At 36.2% G+C, this 16,224-nt stretch overlaps 1 protein-coding gene across 1 annotated transcript; it reads right to left on the minus strand.

The window, feature by feature from the left end:
• Positions 1 to 2,695: 2,695 nt before the first annotated feature.
• Positions 2,696 to 16,024, minus strand: LOC107582253 (short transient receptor potential channel 4-like). The gene is made up of 6 exons (XM_016268027.1): positions 15,888 to 16,024; positions 14,693 to 15,120; positions 7,052 to 7,570; positions 3,402 to 3,738; positions 3,096 to 3,235; positions 2,696 to 3,013 (listed from the first exon to the last, which is right to left on the minus strand). Exons 2-6 carry the CDS (start codon positions 15,068 to 15,070, stop codon positions 2,696 to 2,698), a joined length of 1,692 nt encoding a protein of 563 aa, XP_016123513.1. The 5' UTR covers positions 15,071 to 15,120; positions 15,888 to 16,024.
• Positions 16,025 to 16,224: the final 200 nt, after the last annotated feature.

Below are 16,224 nucleotides of genomic sequence, written 5' to 3' on the forward strand. Positions count from 1 at the left end.
AATCAGGCTGTGCAACTGTTGTATGTCATATCCAACTAAATCTAGATGATTTGGAGCTCAAAGGAGATTAAACTGTATTTTATTTATACTCTGCTGTTCAAATATTTGGGGTTTGTAAGATTTTTTAATGTTTTTAAAAGAAGCCTCTTATGCTCACCATGGCTGCATTTATTTAAACAAAAATAGAGTAAAACAGTAATAGTGTAAGATATTACAATTTAAAATAAGTTTTCTATTTTACAATATTTTAAAATAATTTCATTAGTAATATATTCCTGTGATGGCAATTTTCAGAAGCCATTCCAAGAAATATTTGCTTTCTTGCTGCTTAACATTGTTGTGAATACTGTAATACTTTTTTTAGAATACTTTTTTAAAGAACAGAATTTAATTGAATAGAAATCTTTTGTTATATTATAAATGTCTTTACTGTCACCTTTGATCAATTTAATGCATCCTTGCAGAATAAAAGTATAACTCAGCAGGCAAGAAAAAGTGTTTTTACTCGACATAAGGGTGGCCCTCCTCATGATGGATCATAAGACCATCCAAATACAATTTTATTACAGAAACTTTCCTATTTTTGGACACGTTTGTTTGTAAATACATCAGTCAAGGGTATTTTTACAATGGCATTGAAAAGTTTAAATTTTTGGTGTGATGTAATGCTTCATCCACACAAACAGGTGTCAGTATAAAGTACAAGACCATCGGTGTATGTAAATGGTCCAGTAGAACATAAGCAAGAAATCACTTACTGCTTGCGTTTGATCTCAAATCAATGTGAAAATATAATAAAATCTGACAAAAAAAAAAAAAGACCATTTGGTAGACAAAATCATTTTCAGTGCTTACTTTGAAATTCTCCTCTGTGAGTCCCTCTTCCGTCTTGGCATCTCGAATCATAGCTGCCACATATCGTTTTACTAAGTTTCTCAAGACTTCCTGCATTTAGGGAAACATACAGTTGAGGTGAAACAAATCAATACAATATAGAGAAAATGCAGAGAACTAATATTCTTGGTGATAAGCTACCTGGTATTGGTGGTTGAGTCTCACGTTTTTAGCAGCTCTTCTCTGAAAAGACAAACAGAAGGACATCTGTAATCTAATAATATGTCTGTCCCCTACCATACTAAAGTATCTTCTCCAAGACAACAAAGCATGCTGGACATCTTATGACACATATTTATAATGAAATTCCCTTTGCTCCATTACATAATATTAACATTTTCAATAAAATGTAATTCATCTGTCATGTCATGATTAGTTATTTAAACCAAATTCTATTTAAGAGCCAAAAAAAGGAAGAAGAAGTAGAAGTAGAAAATAATTTATTTTTTAAAGAGTCTTACCCCTAATGTCCCAAATGTCTCAGTCCTCTTTGACCTCCTCTTGAACACATGCACCTTAATCCATGTAATCAGGTAACATATGGATTTGGGACTGGGGATAATGTTGAAGGGAGGTGGCAAGGTGCCTCCTTCCTCAAAATAACTCATCCATAATTTAGTTCTGGCAAATTTCCACTCAATATCAGCATGGTCCTTCAGAAAAGCCAGAACACACTATATGTGAAAGGCAGGTCATTTCTGGGAAAATTACACTAATGCTTTCATACCAAAGTGACTTACAAGGTACAGCACATTGTACCGTATTTTCCGGAATGTATATCATGTGGTGACTTGTATTACAAAGTGACTTACATAATGCAATTAAGGTCAAGCATGCAAAACGTGCAAAACACAAAATGTACATGATCTCAATTTATTTGTAGCCCATTTCCCATTAGGTGGTAGTTTCAGTTTTGCTTTAAGTTTGCCATTTATAGTTAATGTTGTTTATAATGAATGACACTATAATTTCTGTTTGTTTAATACTTATATTTTTCATTCCTTTCTGTTATGAATAGCATTAATAGTCATGTGCAACTTGTTTTTTCCCCAGAAAATACGGTATCTGCAAAAAGCAACAATTACACTCTTAAAAATAAAGGTCCTTCAAAAGGTTCTTCAAGCGATGCCATAGAAGAACCATTTTTGGTTCCACAAAGAACCATTCAGTCAAAGGTTCTTTAAAGAACCATCTCTTTCTTTCCTTTTTATAATCTGAAGAACCTTCTTTCGCCACGAAGACCCTGTTGTGAAACAGAAAGTTTCTTCAGATGTTAAAGGTTCTTTATGGAACCATTTAGACAAAAAGGTTCTTCTATGGCATCGTGAAGCACCTTTATTTTTAAGAGTGTACTGGAGTAGGACGTCATGAAAATATACCTACAAGTGCTCAGGTCAGACCTCAAAATAAACTTACGGCAATGTGCTGATAGGAATTGTTCATCATGGCAATGAGCATATTGAGGAGGACCACCAAGGAGATGATGTTATAGGTACCAAACATGGTGGCACCCACAAATTCGGTGAACTTGTGGTCAGCTTGGACATTGGTCACATACAAATTGATCAACCCAAAAATGGACCAAAACAAAGACTGCAAGGTCTCAAATAGCCTACAAACAGTGTACAAGCAAGATTAGAATGGGTAGTTCCAACTTATACACAACTTTTTCACAATGTTTTCATTTTGATATAGGAGTTAAAATTACTTTTTAAGAGTAAGCTGATTTATTGACAATGACAATACATAAATTAAGCATTGAGATATGAAGCATTAGATATTAGACTTTTTCCCCCCAAACTTACGTTGAGAAAGCATTGTTCTGACGTTCACAGCGGATGCCTTTGCAGTTCATGCCATCACTAGTCTCGTAGTAGAAGTAAAGCTGATTGAGTCCATTAGCAAAGGAAAGCAACACCAGGCAGTAGATGAAGAGGAACTTTAGGATGTCCAGAAGCATCCGTCCTAATGATATCTGCAAAGGACCTAGGTGAGAATTGGCCGTGAAGAGCGAGATGAGGCGTAGAGAGCTGAAGATGTTGGCGATGGCAAACACTGCTTCAGCCACTAGTGTGGGGTGCCACATTTCCCAGGTTTCCCTGGGTTTGCAACCACTGTACTGTTAGGAAAGACGAAAGTAACAGTTAGTAACTCTTGATCCATTCCGGATTCCCACCAGTGACTGTTGTGATGTAATGTACCTTAACATATGCAACAATCTTCAGTGAGATGGTTGCAAGATACAAGGAATTCATCACAAAGTCCATGAGATTCCACCAGTCATGGATGTAATCCTGAAATCCACCATCCCACATCTGCTTGATCTCCGTCCATATGAATCCTGCGAGGGCGGCCAAGAAATTTAGCTGGTTTATGTTCAAAGACCTTCTTGGTTCTCTGGTCCAAGATGAACCATGAAAATATTGCATGGAGAACATTACACACAAATAGCACAATTTAGGATCATTTTATGGAACCATATCGGTTCTGTAGGGATGTGACACTACCTAGAACCCAGGGTAGGATCATCCACTCCACAGTGGTGGGCTTTGGACCTTGGCGATCAGGATTGTTAGAGACTATGTGATGCGAGGCCAGCAGTAGGAGGAAGAGGAAGGTCAGGTAAGAAGCGGTGTGGCAAATAAACTTGATGAAAGGCTTGCGGATGAAGAGGCCATAGCGGCTCTTGGGTGCCACCAGGTAACAGAGGGAGAGCAGGGGGAACATGAGGCTGATGAAGACACAGGTGATGAACTTGCCAGCCCAGTGACGTCTCCTCCAGCCAGGAAATTCATCATACCAGCGTGAGGCCAACAGCTGCTGGCAATTTGGCTGTGCTACAAACTGAGAGAGAAAAGAATAGAAGAGAATACAGGGAAATCACATGTTACTAAGCAAGTATGAACAGGTGGTCTGGGAAGCAAGCTGCCAACTCTGTAATTTTGCTTTTTTTCCCCATCATTTTTGGTCAGATTTCCCAGAATATCCATTTTTACCATTTGCAAGACTTACGTATATCTGTGTACATATATTATATTGCATAGTTTGTGTATGACATGGGACCACTAACTTACAGAAATATTATTACGACATGTATTCCACTCTAACTGAGCTATAAACTGTCAGTAAAATTAAGTTTCAGCACAAGCAAACTATGCATCAGTGTTTTACGCAGGTTCCCCAAAGTCAGATTCCAAGATACCGTGTGAAGTGAGCATTAGTGTCTTATAAAGTCAGAATGATAAAGTGAACATGAACAGTGAGGCAGGAGGTCTGAGTTTTATTTAATTTATTCCCCATTAGACTGCTGAGCCTAGTTAACATGTTGCTTCATACTGCACGAGATTCAAACACTTGCACAAAGGTTTGTAATGTGATTTGACAACAATGTTGTAGTAGCCAAAACAGTTCAAAGGTGCAGTGACACCTATAAGTTGAAAAATCATAAAACATTAAGAATTTTGTAAAATACAATAACAAAAAAATGAAATGAAACTAGTAAAAAAATAATTTTAGTACTAGTCTTTGATACAGAATATACTGTAAAGGTTTTACATTTTATAAATTGCCTTCAATTAATCACAAAATGCCATAAAACCTGAAAATGCCACTAGATAACACTACCAATAATGCTATGGCTCTGAGATATTTTTTTTCTAGATATTTTTATAGCCCTGCAATATTCAGTGATACCAAGTTAACACACTAAAACATTCAGCACAAAAAAAATATTACATCTAAAAAAAACAACTAACGTCACAGAGTGAAAAAAGGACAAGGACAAACTGAACAAAATAGACATAAAAACTAAATTTCAATTTATTATAACCCTGTGTAACACGCTCTTTAACCGTAAACCACCTACTGGACAAAGTTGTAAATTAAGATTTTAATCTTTTAATCTAATCAAAAATTGAGATAAAAAAATTATAATTCTCGGAATCATGCATAATGCAATGTACATTTTTACTTATGTGCTTTGCCAAGCAAATGCTACAGTACTTGCAGCCGTATATTGACTCTTGTTCTTGATGCTTATTTTGTTCTTCTCCATCATCCTCTTCATCTTGTCTCCAGTGATTTGCCCAAAGCCATTAACGGAGCATCTAAAATGTCAAGCGGAAGTGGGAGGGCGCCTAACCAAATTACAAACAAATGCATTCTCATTACAGCAGAGCCAGGCGTTCTGGAGGCGATGAGGTCAAGTCTGAGACGATTTTAAGTGTTCTCCGTCAGGGATGATTTGCACGGTGCAATCTGTTCTACAGCTCAACTAAAGGACTCTCTGTCACAGGGCTGCTGTACAAGCGACAGCAGTACCTTAAAACACCTCAACAGGACAAATAAGGCCAAACAAAAAACAAAAAAAACATCAGGCGCAGTCTAGAGCATGTGCCTTTTTACTGCCGCACTGTACATAAACAAGCAAAAAGTGGGGGGTGGGGGGGGGACATGCCAGCTGACTTTATATAGTACCATGTTCATTTCTTCTGTCACATTTCTTACAAGGCTTTCAGAACGATATGTACAAAAGCTTCACATAACACAACACTTTTACTGAAATGTGAAAAGAACTTTAATACAAGTTCAAAATCGCAGCACCTCTATAAGTATATACAGTCACATATACAGTACAGTGCCCACATATTATAAACTATTTAAGCGCATAATTTGAAATGCTTTACCTCCAAAATAAATAAATAGTACAAGCATTCCTAATGGCAAATGTATTTTTCTTAACCATTCACAGCAAACAATATGCATCATGTTCTCTTCTCTTACAATGACTGATATCTTTTCATCTGAGCTAATACAGAAGAATGCTGCCTCTGATCTGATCTGTTCTCTGATATTATAGTGAACATCCACATGCACAGTTTAACTGGAGTCATTCAAGTAACATTTACAATAATAACATTAGTGCTGGTGTGACTGTCACTGCCATTTTCAACAATTGTGTGAAACAAATGCCATTTAATCGGAATTTAACCATGTCTAATATTATCACAGGTTGAGAAGAATATAACCAATGGATATTTAAGTAGTTCACATACAATAAGCAGAAAAGAAAATCATGCATGTATACTGAATTCATCTAAAAAAAAATTAAGGGCATAATGCCTTTGCAAACCCAAAAGAGGGCAAAAATAATTTCAGCAACATGGCTCCAGAATGTCACAACTGATTGCTGTGTAATTATAATTTCTTCCTTTATTATTTATTTATTTGTATTTTAGTCATTTTTGTTTCTTGTTCACACTGTATTTTAAAAAAGACTGAAATTAGGCTTCTGAATGCAGACTATTTTCTAACCAAATTTGAACAGACTAAATTCAAGAGGCAAAGTAATTAGTAGCTATGAACCCACACTACATGCTGAAAGTGGATATGACTCTTCACTCCTAAACTGCGATAAGTCATAACAGGTCAAACGGGCTCCTTTTTATGAGATCTACATGGCGCTGAGGCATGTGATAACCTTGTCAACTGTGAAGAAAATTACCCGACTCTTAGTTTGGGCTTGTAACACTTCAGTGCTTTTGAATTGATGCACAATGGAGGCTTGAGTTTCATCTGGCTCACCTCAGGTATTGCTAAGAGGACCTTCTTGTGCATACAATATACGTGGGAGTTAATTTGTTCTTAGCTTAGTCAATCTTAGGGGAGATAGAAATCACAATTTAGTAATTAGTTTATTAAAACCTTAAAAAGTATTTGACCCAAAAAATGTTTTAGCTTTGTGGCCTAAACTGTTTTTTTTTAGGTACGCATAAAAATATATGAATGCCACTGTATTGTTTCTAAAAAAATTTAACCAAACGGCATTTATTTTAAAGTCAAGTTACTAATATTTTATAGCACTTTATATAAATTAAAATTCTGTTGTAAAGATATTAGTGTCATTATTCATGAATAATGAATTATATCAATTCAAGAAATCATTATTATTAAAGAAAGATAAGTAAGCAAAATATCTGAAAAAATAAAAGTTATTAATAAATAAATTAAATAAATAAATAAATTATAAATGATCCTGAAGCCAGTTAGTTAAAAGCAGATGTAAACACAGTTTGGGTGATGGGTTTGTGTTTGCCACTTTGTTTAATATTTGTCATCTAATAAGTGTCCAAATATCTTTGCAATAACAGATCTGTACCTCTTTTTGGCGGTATTTGATGGCCAACTTCAGTCGAGCCAGCTCATTGTTGGCCTCATCCTGCAGCAGGTTGACATCATCGCTGAAATTGAGGATCAACTCCAGTTCGCGTGAGGACCGGGTTTGATCCAAGAGATCCTTCGCAAAGCGTTTGCATTGATGGGAGAGCTCCTCGTATTCAGCCTTGAACTCATTTTCAACTTTACTGAGCTCCTGGAGCTCCCAACTGAGCTGGAAGGCGGTGAGGAAAGGATCCTCGCTGGACAGGGCGATGAGAGAGGGGCTGGCCAGGGCCTTGTAGATGTTCAGTCGGGAGCGTGAGTGCCGCAGACTGTCCACGTCTGAACTGGAGACGCACTCCACGCAGTTACAGCGCACCTCGTGAGGCTGGGGGACCGACACACCTTTCTGCACCAGCATCTTGATGATCTCGTAGTTGTTGGTGTTGGCAGCCAGGATGATGGGAGTGATGTCAGGGGTGAAGTCTGAGAACTGTTTATCAAGCAGGATGGGTGGCACCTGGTTAGAAAATAGAAAAGATGGCTTAAATTCATCTGATGACACACATATACGCCATATTTATTATTTTTCACTATACAATGGCCCCAAAAACAAACTGACACTTTTAGAAAATTAATATAAATCTGAACACGAATATTCTTGTATTACAACTGAACAAACCAAATAAATTATAAAATTAAATGTTATAATTTTTATAATAAATGCCACATTTTGTTTGATATTTTGTCATATAATACATTTGTGCCTTAATTATGTGTCCAATTACTATACAGTAAAAAATTATTTAAAAGGATTTAACAAGAAAAATACCATTTCATGTTTAATTCAATGTGTTACTTGCTGTTTTTATTTATTTATTTATTTTTTAATTTACTAACAATTTCTGAGTAAAAATTTTTCTACACCCATTTCTTTTGTGTATTTGGGTCCACTGTATGTTCTTGATAATAATAATAATAATAATAATAATAATAATAATAATAATAATAAAAATAAATGTATTATTTCATTTGAAACAATTTTCACTCAGAAATTGCTACTAAATTGAATAAATAAGTGCAACATTTTTTTATGTAAAGTCGGCAACACCAAAGCTCCAAAAGTATCAAAAAATTAATTAAAAAAAAAACTGTTGCATAGCATATGTGACGAGCATGCAGGCTCTTCATCAGACAAATGAACAACACTGATATCCCAATCTTTATAGGCCTCCCTCCAGGTGATCAAAGGTCACATGACCGTACCATATTATCATGATAATAATAATTCCAAAACAATAACATATCCAAAGCTCCAAAAGTATCAAAAAATTAATTTAAAAAAAAACTGTTGCATAGCATATGTGACGAGCATGCAGGCTCTTCATCAGACCAATGAACAACACTGATATCCCAATCTTTATAGGCCTCCCTCCAGGTGATCAAAGGTCACATGACCGTACCATATTATCATGATAATAATAATACCAAAACAATAACATATCAACCAAGGAGAAAAACATAGAAACAAAAATAAGAAATCAAATAAATCAAAAACATATAAAGCTATGCAAAATACACGAATATAATTATCAATATATTGTTTAATAACATTAATTGATGCCTGCCTATGTACATAAATACAAATCAATAACCACCAAGCATTTATTATATGTAAATAAATATATTGTGTTTAAAGAAATGGACAAATATCAAAGTCCTCATTTAATCCTCTAGGGGACAACGTGTCTAGTGTATAAATCCAAAAGGCTTCGCGCTGTAAAAGCAATTTATTGATATCACCTCCGCGACGCGGACACTTCACTACTTCAATACCTATGTACCGAAGAGTGGAAACTGAGTATCTTGAATCTGCAAAGTGCTGTGCTACCGGATAAATAAGTGCAAAGAAACAGCAAATAACACACTGAATAATCTTTGTTTTATTTATCCTAATACATCAATAATATTTATACATCAAATATCTTTGTTTTATTTATTAATTTTTACAGTGTACTGAAATACTGCAATATTTCTTACTATGACATTGTTTTATGGAATAAAATATTTGTAAAATTAAAAAAAAATTGAAATATGCATAATATTGGATAAGTATTCAGGGCCTGTTTTGACGAGCATTTAGTGCTGAAAAACAATTGGCATCTCCCCGTGAATTGCTGAATAACCGCACTTACTGGATACAAACCCCACAATTAAGGCCTCGTTATTATTCAGATCTCAAATGTGAAGGACAGCTATGACAACGAAAACGAGAATATTCTAAACGAGAGAGGAACACAAATGCATAAATTAGGAAGAAGGATATAAAACAGTAGGAGTGCCCACTGCTGGTTAAATTATGATGAAACGGAAGCTACATCAAATGACCCAGACATTGGCAGGGAAAAAAGATCTTTCCTGAAAAACCTCTGAGCACATAAGAAAAAAACACTTGGAAGAGAGGCTACAGAGAGGCCTGTGATCACTTTGAAGTAGCTACAGAGCTTTTTCTGTTGCGGCTCCTGCACTCTGGAATGTATTACCATTATCTATAAAATCCTCGACAAGAATGGACATTTTTAAAAAGGACTTGAAGACCTACTTATTTTATCAAGCTTTCGGCGTTTGATTAGGTCGGAGAATTGTGAGGGATTGGCTGTATGTTTTTTCTTGATCATATTATCATGATAATAATAATTCCAAAACAATAACATATCAACCAAGGAGAAAAACATAGAAACAAAAATAAGAAATCAAATAAATCAAAAACATATAAAGCTATGCAAAATACACGAATATAATTATCAATATATTGTTTAATAACATTAATTGATGCCTGCCTATGTACATAAATACAAATCAATAACCACCAAGCATTTATTATATGTAAATAAATATATTGTGTTTAAAGAAATGGACAAATATCAAAGTCCTCATTTAATCCTCTAGGGGACAACGTGTCTAGTGTATAAATCCAAAAGGCTTCGCGCTGTAAAAGCAATTTATTGATATCACCTCCGCGACGCGGACACTTCACTACTTCAATACCTATGTACCGAAGAGTGGAAACTGAGTATCTTGAATCTGCAAAGTGCTGTGCTACCGGATAAATAAGTGCAAAGAAACAGCAAATAACACACTGAATAATCTTTGTTTTATTTATCCTAATACATCAATAATATTTATACATCAAATATCTTTGTTTTATTTATTAATTTTTACAGTGTACTGAAATACTGCAATATTTCTTACTATGACATTGTTTTATGGAATAAAATATTTGTAAAATTAAAAAAAAATTGAAATATGCATAATATTGGATAAGTATTCAGGGCCTGTTTTAACGAGCATTTAGTGCTGAAAAACAATTGGCATCTCCCCGTGAATTGCTGAATAACCGCACTTACTGGATACAAACCCCACAATTAAGGCCTCGTTATTATTCAGATCTCAAATGTGAAGGACAGCTATGACAACGAAAACGAGAATATTCTAAACGAGAGAGGAACACAAATGCATAAATTAGGAAGAAGGATATAAAACAGTAGGAGTGCCCACTGCTGGTTAAATTATGATGAAACGGAAGCTACATCAAATGACCCAGACATTGGCAGGGAAAAAAGATCTTTCCTGAAAAACCTCTGAGCACATAAGAAAAAAACACTTGGAAGAGAGGCTACAGAGAGGCCTGTGATCACTTTGAAGTAGCTACAGAGCTTTTTCTGTTGCGGCTCCTGCACTCTGGAATGTATTACCATTATCTATAAAATCCTCGACAAGAATGGACATTTTTAAAAAGGACTTGAAGACCTACTTATTTTATCAAGCTTTCGGCGTTTGATTAGGTCGGAGAATTGTGAGGGATTGGCTGTATGTTTTTTCTTGATGTTATGTCTCATTGTTATTTTATGTTTGCATGAATTTTAGTATTATTTATGGACAACACTTTAGTCCATTTTAATGGTTTTGAAAGTGCTTTATAAATAAAGGTTGAGTTGAGCTGAGTTGAGCAGCAGAGAAGAACCGTGTGAAATTCTGTCTGGAGTTTGGCAAGGTTTTCGCTTGAAAAGCATTATAGTGACCCAGTTACAATGGGAAAAGTGGTCATATAAGACAAATAAACAACAATACATCCAATCAATTACACTGGGGGAAACACAATGCTGAAGCACTGGTTTTCATCAGCAAAGATGGCACACCTTATTAAAATAGAAGGAAGAATGGCTGGCACAATATTGCAGGAAATACAGTAACCTGCTTCAGTCTGAAGTTTGGGAGGAAGTTAATCTAAAGTACAATGTTTTGGACAAGGGCAGGGATAAATTAACATCAGGCAACATAAGAACAAGATAGTGAATGTCCTAAAAGGCTACGGTTGAAGCACTAATCCATAATCCTAATCCAACCATGAAGTACATGCGGTACTCGAATCGTGGCACACAAGTATTATCCATTATCCTAAGAAACTAGAGCAAATCTGCCAAAAATCTGGCCAAAATCATATGTGAAAATAAGTATGGATATTAAAAGACAATTCTTGCCTAAACATATTAAAATAACCTATAAAATAATTAACCCCTATAACTTTCTTAGTCTGGACAAATAATGACTATTCTTAAATGAAGTGGACTATCCCTTGTAAATGTTAAATCTGGAACTTGAAGCATAACCAGCTTAGAACTGCTGTTTTAAAAATAGTGATTGTGGATGATATCTAATCCTTTACTGGTAAGTTTAAAAGCAGCTTAAACTAGAGAGTCATAAAATATACACTGCTACATGAAGACTGGTTTCTGTGATCACACCACATTTGGGGGAGATGGATAAAAAAAAAACTGAGACACAGAAAGAAAGAACGTGAAAAAAGAAAACAACCATGCACAAAAAAAGTGATTACACGTGATAAAGAATAACGAGTGAGCAATGAGTGAAGTGAGAGAAAATGAGTTGAGAGTTTATGAATTAAAGCCACATTGAGAAGTGAAGGTGTGATTTGAAGGTAGGGGGTGATTAGCACATTTCGACTGATATCTTCATCCTTTTCACAAGAGCTCCAAGCCCACGGTGGCAGCGGCAATAGCTTGACTATTTGAGGAAGATAATGAAGGCTCCAGTTGGGGAGACATGTTCAGGCTGGCAGCCATACTGATTATCTACTGCTGCAATACGACGCTTTGAAGCTCATCCTTAACCACAATAGACCAGAGAGGTGAAGGGAAAAGTATTGGAAAAAGTTGAAGGCTTGACTCGAAATGTCAGTAAGATGACAGTTCAAGTCAGCTTTGTGTTTAATAAGTGAAAAGAAGCCTTTCTCATGATTCATTAAGCACATCTCCAACAAAATTGAGGGACAGCTTTTTTTTTTCAATCTGAGACCACCATGTAATTTTACTGACTCCTGATCTGAGCAATGTAACTTACTCCCAAATTGAAAATAATTAAAAAAATAATAATAACAGTTAAAAGTGTAATTTTTTTACATGCACATCCAAGACGTAGATGAGTGGGTTTCTTCATCTGAACAATGTGAATGGGTGCCATCAGAATAAGAGTTCAAATAGCTGTTAAAAACATCATAATACACAAGTGCATATCTGCATGTTTGTAAGAAATAAGTCCATCAATAAGATGTTTTAACTTTAAACCATCGCTTATGGTCAAATTATAAGTTCATAATCCATAATAACACTTCCTCCAGTAAACAAAAGTCCATCTCCTGTTGTCCTCTCATTTAGAACTATTTTGGACTGTTCATATTTCTCTCCTGATTCAGACAAGACAACGTTTTTTACTGGAGAAAGCAATATTACGGAATAGAGGACTCGTCTGGACTTAAAGACACTGTAACGATGAATTTGTTTATTACAAGCACAGTTTTTCACTTAAGATGTTAACTGATGGACTGAAGTCATATGGTGGATTATTGTCATGTTTTATCAGCTGTTTGAACTCTCATTCTGACGGCACCCATTAACTGCAAAGGATCCACTGGTGAGCAAGTGATGTAATGCTACATTTTTCCAAATCTGTTCAGATGAAGAAACAAACTCATATACATATTGGATGGCCTGAGGGTAAGTACATTTTCAGCTAATTTTTATTTTTGGATGAACTATTCCTTTAAGAAAAGAACAAAAGAGAACAAAATCATTTTTGCCTACATAACAGCAGCTAACTTATTATTATTTGTTTTTTTTCCCCCAGAAATTACCAGTTCTGTAAAGAACTTGTTAAAGTGATAAAAATCACAAGACATGAAGAGAGCCATAATTTAGAAAATCAAAGCAAACAACCTGTTCCTGTGTACTCATTCGCCCCCTTGTTGTCTACAGACATGCTGATTTAGTTATTTGCATATCAAAAAGTTTTATAAATGTGACATTAATAGACATAGACAGGAAGAGACACAGAGACAGAGGAAAAGAAAAAGCGCTCAGGGATTGAGGAAGGAAAGATCAGATGCGCAGCTACTCTGGTTTGTAAATGGTGCATCCATCCCATAATTTTGTTCTGAATCAGTGCTGCAGCATCCAGTCTATTCTTAGCCATTAAAGGAAAATGAAATTAAAGTTATAAGGAGTGGACAGAAGAGTAAGACCCATGTTAAGTCACTTAGTGAGGGAGCAAAGATTGCTCCATTGAAAAGTAAACACCATTAGAACAATGGTAATTATTCATTCACATGCTTGAGTGTCTGAACATAGAGCTTTTTATAGCAGGCAGTTTTCTCCTCTGAGAAGAAGCAGGCATACAAGTGCACTTTTTTCCTGAAGTGTTCTTGTGTTGACAACTGAGGACTTGATTCCTTTCAGCCCTAAAAGCACTCATATCTGCAATATCAGGTTGTTTACATGAGAAGTTGATAAGAGATCTTTTGAAGGTTTTGTGTCCAGGGAGACTCAATGAAATATCTGGATAATAAAGCAAATATCAATATTCAGGTCTGCGCTACAAGTTCTGTTTTGGGGGTGCCATTTCAGGACTAAAAATTATGCAGCTCTGTTCTGAGTCACAGATAGCAGGTAAAAACAATCCAAAATGCATATAATAAAATGCAAATATTCATATAATTAAGCATAGTTAGGACGGCAAAATAAATAAGCTTTATGACCTTTAGCAGTTGCCACAAATTCTTCTATCACTTGGCATCTGCTTAATTTGGCAATTAATTGTTTTGTGCAATTAATTATTGGCAGCTCAGAGCAAGAAACCATCAAAATTCAAAGATATATATAGAAACTAAAATTGTTGATGTGTTTTTGTATTCATGTTAAGAATTTAGCATATTGTTTTTATGTTATTAATACATTATTCAATGTTTTTATGAATGACTGGCTTAAACCAACCTGGTTTTCACTAGCCAGGCTGGTCCAGTTTGATGATTTGAGGACCTTGGGTACATAAGTTAATCAGCTGGTCAGGGTGGGAGACCAGTCAAACAATTAGCTAAACCAACTGAACAGTGAACACCAGCAAGAGACCAGCTAAAACAGTAAACCACCTAAAACTTCAAAAGCAGAACGGTTTTCAGTTCTTAATGGAATATTGTTATTGTTTTATAGAATATTGACAGTGTGTTGCTGGCTAGTTTGAGACAGAAAAGAGATCGAGCTAACTATAGCAGACAGTTCTTCAAACAAACCTGTTTCTCTCCACTGGGCTTCTTGTGGTTCAGCAGGAGCTCCACGGCTCCCACTACCTCTTTACGGATGGCGTGGAGCAGAGCATCCCCGACATACACGTTGAAGCCGAGGAGCAGCTCAATGATCTCCAAGTTCTCATTCTCAATGGCGATGAGCAGCGCCGTGCGCCCTAGAGGATCAATACAATTGATGTTGATCTTGAAGTAGATCTCCGCCTCTTCCAGCGCTAGTTTCACGCTGGCGTAATCGCCCTTCTCCACGGCGCTGAGGTAGGACTTCTCCTGCACCGAGAGCTCCGACTCGGCGCGCACTATCCGCAGCGGAATGCGGTCCCGGTACGAGGAGTTGTCCGTTCTGCGGTAGTACAGCTGCGACATTGTGGCTTAATCCATCACAAAACAGCTGGAGAGCGAGGAGTAAGAGCAACCTAAAGACAAGCACATCTGTATACACTTGGGAATTGACAGACGGCTTTATAATAACAGTCTACAGAGCAGAAGCTGGTCTAAGGTGGCAGGTGCAAGGTAGTAGACCACACAGAACCAGCAATAAAACAGCTAGCAGGTAGTCATACAAGCGGTTAGGTTTTGGAACAATGGCTGTATGCACAGCTAAACAAGTTGGAACAACTAATGACCAGCTGGACTTTACAATAATGGGTCATGCAAAGGGCTGGGCACAGCAGAACAGATCAGATTTACATGAAAAAAAAGAAAAACTTCCAATTATCAAAGTAAAACCATTATTAGTCCCTGGTGGTGCGTAATGAAGCAAGCGAAACTGCCACCAAAAAAAAAATGAAATAGAAATACAAAGCCTTTCAAATTACGCATCTTTACGCATGATATCACCTTCTCAGCTCATGTTTTTAGCGACTAAAAATCAAACTTATAATACAAAATATATCAAAATAAAATATCAGTGCTTAGCTATTTGAATTAAAGCACGCAAACCTGCCAAAACACACTAATCTCCAAATTACGCATGCTAGGCAATGGCACCACTTAAACTTCGGTTTCATCATTAATAATCACGACTGAACTTATGAAAGAGCATATGAAGGATATGATGGTTGGATTAAAATCAACACAATTCGCATTGAACCCATTCGGTTAAATAAACAGCAAGCACAGTTTTAAGGCTTGGATAAGGATGCTGTATTGATTTACACAGCGCAGTGTACAAAAAACTCACCTTGCTGTCGTAACAACTTTGATTCTCACATTTATAACGCTGATGCAATCAACTTCACCGATTCATCACCGAAAATACTTTTGGAGCAGTATTCCTACGACCACATGAGGATTGCTGCGCATGGCGACTGTGTTGTGCTGCCACAGTCAGCACCGACGCGCCGCTGTAATCATGCTGGAATTGCAATGATCCATTACGCCCCAGTAGACGTCTGTCATTGACCACAGTGCATTGTATTAGCATTTCCTCTCGTCTGTTATTTCAGTTTAGCTGAGCCTCAGTGATGCTGAAAATGATTACCAAATTAATTACATAATGCACGTGCACCAGCACAGAA

This window comes from Sinocyclocheilus grahami, unplaced genomic scaffold (assembly GCF_001515645.1).
Source record: "Sinocyclocheilus grahami isolate Dianchi unplaced genomic scaffold, SAMN03320097.WGS_v1.1 scaffold42.1, whole genome shotgun sequence".
NCBI classification, from domain to species: domain Eukaryota; kingdom Metazoa; phylum Chordata; class Actinopteri; order Cypriniformes; family Cyprinidae; genus Sinocyclocheilus; species Sinocyclocheilus grahami.

What these genes read in the sequence shown, in the direction of transcription:
- LOC107582253 (XM_016268027.1), bottom strand. Translation starts at nt 15,070, where the DNA reads ATGTCGCAGCTGTACTACCGCAGAACGGACAACTCCTCGTACCGGGAC. An exon ending in TCAAATACCGCCAAAAAGAG is followed by an intron (nt 3,739 to 7,051) that starts GTACAGATCTGT and finishes TTTCTCTCTCAG; the next exon opens with TTTGTAGCACAGCCAAATTG. An exon ending in AGATTGTTGCATATGTTAAG is followed by an intron (nt 3,014 to 3,095) that starts GTACATTACATC and finishes CTTTCCTAACAG; the next exon opens with TACAGTGGTTGCAAACCCAG.